Source organism: Taudactylus pleione, unplaced genomic scaffold, assembly GCF_031769625.1.
Source record: "Taudactylus pleione unplaced genomic scaffold, aTauple2 ptg000518l, whole genome shotgun sequence".
In the NCBI taxonomy this organism is placed as follows: Eukaryota; Metazoa; Chordata; class Amphibia; order Anura; family Myobatrachidae; genus Taudactylus; species Taudactylus pleione.
Genome location: NW_028284920.1, coordinates 11,294,191 through 11,298,540, shown reverse-complemented (window position 1 = coordinate 11,298,540; position 4,350 = coordinate 11,294,191). Strand labels below are relative to the sequence as shown.

General features: G+C 38.1%; 1 protein-coding gene across 1 annotated transcript; it reads left to right on the top strand.

Annotated features, from left to right (window-relative positions):
- The first annotated feature begins 2,052 nt into the window (after positions 1-2,052).
- Positions 2,053-2,985, top strand: LOC148501490 (olfactory receptor 5AR1-like). The gene has a single exon (XM_088450427.1). The coding sequence runs from the start codon at positions 2,053-2,055 to the stop codon at positions 2,983-2,985; it is 933 nt and encodes a 310-aa protein (XP_088306553.1).
- The last annotated feature ends 1,365 nt before the right edge of the window (positions 2,986-4,350 follow it).

Here is a 4,350-nt window from a genome sequence, read left to right as displayed (position 1 = left end):
ACTAAAGTGCTGGATTTTATTATTGGAGTTGCTGCCCATAGCAACCAATCAGATTCTACTTATCATTTATTTAGCACCTTCTAAAAGATAATAGCTAGAATCTGATTGGTTACTATGGGCAACATCTCCACTTCTAAAACCCCGCACTTTAGTAAATATAGCCCCTAATCTCATTTCCTCCTCCACGAATACCCAACACTTGCTCCAGGCATACTACTAACCTTACTAATTTGTAATAAAGCGATAGGTGCGCTTTATAGATAAAAACTGCCCTGTGTGAATACCTGCAGCTGACACGTGAGGGATTCTGTCTAAACCCTCATTAGCAGAAATATAGAAAAAATGTGTCTGCACAGGTGTAAACACACTAAAGGTGCGTACACATGGTACGATCTGTGCAACCAACGATATCGCTGAACGATTTCCCTTGAACTGTCTGTAGTGCAGGACAAACGATATTGGCTGTGCACACTGACAGATATCTATGATAGATATCTTTCAGTGGAGTCATTCTGCCACATCTCTTAAATGCAAATCATGTTGAAATCGTCCAAGTTGGTCTGCTTGTACGGATGACCATAGATATCATTATCATCCATGTGGGAACGCGCATCGTTGGTTGTTTGTTGGTTGTTCGCTGCATAAAAATGAACAATATGAACGTTATCGTTATCGTTCATATCGTTCATAGATATCGTACCATGTGTACGCACCTTAAGGATTCCCAAAAGCTGTTAAAAGTTTACAATTTATTTCACACAGTATCAATTCATCTGCAAATTCAATAAAAAGATACATTTAGAATACACTTCATAACATTCAGTAACAATGTAACAGAAACATTCAGCCTATAATAGCAGCCTCATATGCACATATACATATAGTAGTAAAAAAACAACCAATAATCAGATTTGTATCAGAGATGAAGTCCTTTTTGAAAAATATATTTATATGGCAAAGTATTAATAATCACCATTCCACCGTGTAGGATATAAAGCATATAGCGTTTGTTACCATGTAATCGCGTGCTGTTGTGCAGCGTTGTTACCATATATCAGCGTACTGCTCGTTTGTACAACACAGTTCCTCTCCAGTGGCTGCCGGCCAGGTCTCACCCCAAATACACTCGCCATTCAGCCGCTCCAGACCGTGCCTTCAAGGGGTTTTGTTAGTTTTTACCTGGCCGCATTCAGCTCCATCTCCTGGGTAAGGGCAATCTATGTTTGTTGATCACCGGTCCGTTTGATGACACAGCCGCTAGGTCCCGCTCTGCTTATTTCTCCCACAGTTCAAACACAGGTCTCACATCTCTCCATATTATGCCGGTTATTTCCTGTTGCATGGCGGTAGTTACCGCTCTGAGGGCCTGATTCAGACCAGCTTGCAAAGATGCATACTCTCACTGCTGCCGATGGTATGCATTGTGCACATGTGTATGCATCGCAGTGCTCATGTGCATACCTTAGCAAAAGTTCTCAATGCATTCGCTCGCTGCACATAGACAGCACAGCAGAGTGAGTGACAGGGGAAGCCGTTTGTAGGTGGTAACAGGGGCTGGCCATTAAAAACAGGGGAGTGGAGGTGAAAACACAGGCGTGCCTGAGCATCTCAACAGCGTTTTAGAGGTGTGCATAATTATAAGACAACATCATAGTACACGTCACCTGGCTTGTTTTTACACTGAAGTGCTCGCATGCATAGTTGTGCGGTAGCACTGCCTATGCAATTTGCATACACGTCATGTGAGCGATCGCATCTAGCGATTGGCTCTGAGTCAGACCCTGAGTCCACAGCAGGATAAAGTGCAGAATAAAGTATTTAAAATTTGGGGCTGCAATAAAAGTTGAAGGCTGCAATAATCAGTCTATATTAGACTCCTTTACTAGATTGTAAACCTACTTGTGAAATGTGGGGATCATTTCATATATATTAGACAAAATACAAAGTACAATGTTTATAGCAAGCTAGTGGTATGTTGTGTTTACCTTTATTGGTTATGATAACAATGTTTCTCTTACTTCTAGATCATTTTGTGGAAATTCCATGTTGGTAATGAAGTTGGAAAGCAAATTCAATGAAACCAGTTTCTTTATCAAAGGCCTGTCAGACATCCCAGAGCTCCAAATTCCCGTATTCATCATATGCTTGTTTATTTACTCTAGTATTATATTTGGGAATTTAACAATTTTTATCATTATTTTAGGAAATTCACACCTACACATTCCCATGTATATATTTTTAATGAACCTTTCAGCAGTAGACATCATTTATGCTTCAAATATTTTGCCTAATCTCTTGAATATCCTCCACACACAGCACAATGCAATTTCTTTCTATGGGTGTTTGACACAGATGTACTTCTACATAGCTCTGACTTGTACAGAAATCCTCCTGTTAGAGGTTATGGCATATGATCGCTATTTGGCTATCTGTCATCCACTTCAATATATTCTATTAATGCGCTTAACACGCTGCACTGGGCTTGCAATTGCCGCATGGACCGTTAGTTTCCTAATCACAATTGGACATACTGTGCTTGTTTCAAAACTATCCTTTTGTGATTCACATATCGTTGACCATTTTTATTGTGACATCGCACCTGTATTGAAATTGACCTGCAGTGATATATACAATGTAGAAATTATTAACTATATTGAAGGAGTACTTGTGACGTTCAATGCATTTATCTTTACAATAATTTCTTACATGTTTATTATCTCTACTATTTTGAAGATAAAATCTGCAGAAGGTCGACTTAAAGCATTTTCTACCTGCTCTTCCCACCTAACCTGTGTAATTATTTTTTATGGGACTTTATTCTGTATGTATATGAGACCCACATCAAGTTATTCACCAGAACGGGACAAGTTTTTTGCTCTTTTATCTGGTGTATTAATTCCAATATTGAATCCTGTTATTTATAGCTTGAAATATCATGAATTTAAAGTTGGTTTGAAGAAACTTATGTACAAGAAGTTGTATTAAATTTAATGACTAATTATTGTCTTAGGAGTTTTATAATACAGACTGTGTAAAATATAATTTGACATTTTCTTAAAAACCCATGAAATGTTGACAGCAAAGAGGCATAGTATCATTGCAGACAGCCTGGTGCCATAGTAATGAGTGTTGCTGACTCACAACATTGAAGTCATGGGCTCTATTTCAACCTGGTCACCATCTGTATAAGATGTGTATGTTCTTCACATATATGCATGGGTTTCCTCCCATAGACTAAAAACAAACTGGTTATTTAACATTATTTTGTGTTGAGAAGATATAGACCATGGGTTTTAATCTCTTGTCTTAAGTATCCGCAGCAGGTCATGTTTTGTGGATATCTTTAATCAGATGCACAGGTGAGATATTTTGCTGAGCCATTAAATTTCCTACCTGTATCCACAGACAGAAATCCTCAAACATGACCTGTTTTGGGCACTTGATGGTAGGAGCTCAGAATCACTGGTTTAGTCAATAAACTCCATTAGAGCAGGATCAGTTGTGAATGATAAAACATTCTTTGTAAAGTGCTGCAATATAAATAATACTGTATGTGTGCTAAATAAATTAAATGTAACATTAATAATAATAATAATAATAATAATAATAATAATAATAATATTATTACGGTTAAAAGCTTAGCAAATTATTTCTTTATGCTTAGAATTTCGTACAACTATCAGAATTTCACATACCTGGAACAATGCATTGTGTAATACTCAATGGAGTACAAGAATATTAGGCTAACTGTAATGTACAGTAATTTGCTAATATAGATCATGTGTTCTATTTATCTAGTGTAACAAAGGCATAGTGATGAGACAATTTATGCACAGGATTTGCAGTATCACTTTGCTGATTTTTTTTTGCCGGTTGTCAGACTGCCCAAAAGGCATTATGGTATGCAGAATAAAGCAGACTCTTTACAGCAATTTAAAGTCCCCACTAACCTGTCACTATATACTGTATGCACTGTTTAACTACCTAGTGACTGACCAACTAGTTTAGTGTCGTTCACCCCATCCACAACAAACAGAACAAATGATGTGTTTAGGATGTTCAAACCTGTCTGCAGCAAGGCTGCAGACTCCCTGAAAGCTCATCAGCCTCTCTATTAGAGATGAGACTGTGGTTCCAAGTCGAATCATGTCCTGGCTTTGGTTACTTTTGGGTTTTTGAGCAGAACCAAGTCCTGGCTTTGGTCACTTTGGGGATTACCAGTAGAACCAAGTCCCGGTTCAGGTCACTTTCGGCCTTTCGTGTAGCACCGAGTCCAAGCTTGGATCTTCATACAAGTTGGATCTCGGACCTATAAACCAGATCTTGTGTGTTTTTAATGCATGTAAGCCG

Excerpts from the sequence above, each read along its gene's own strand:
- LOC148501490 (XM_088450427.1), top strand. The coding sequence starts at position 2,053 with ATGAAGTTGGAAAGCAAATTCAATGAAACCAGTTTCTTTATCAAAGGC.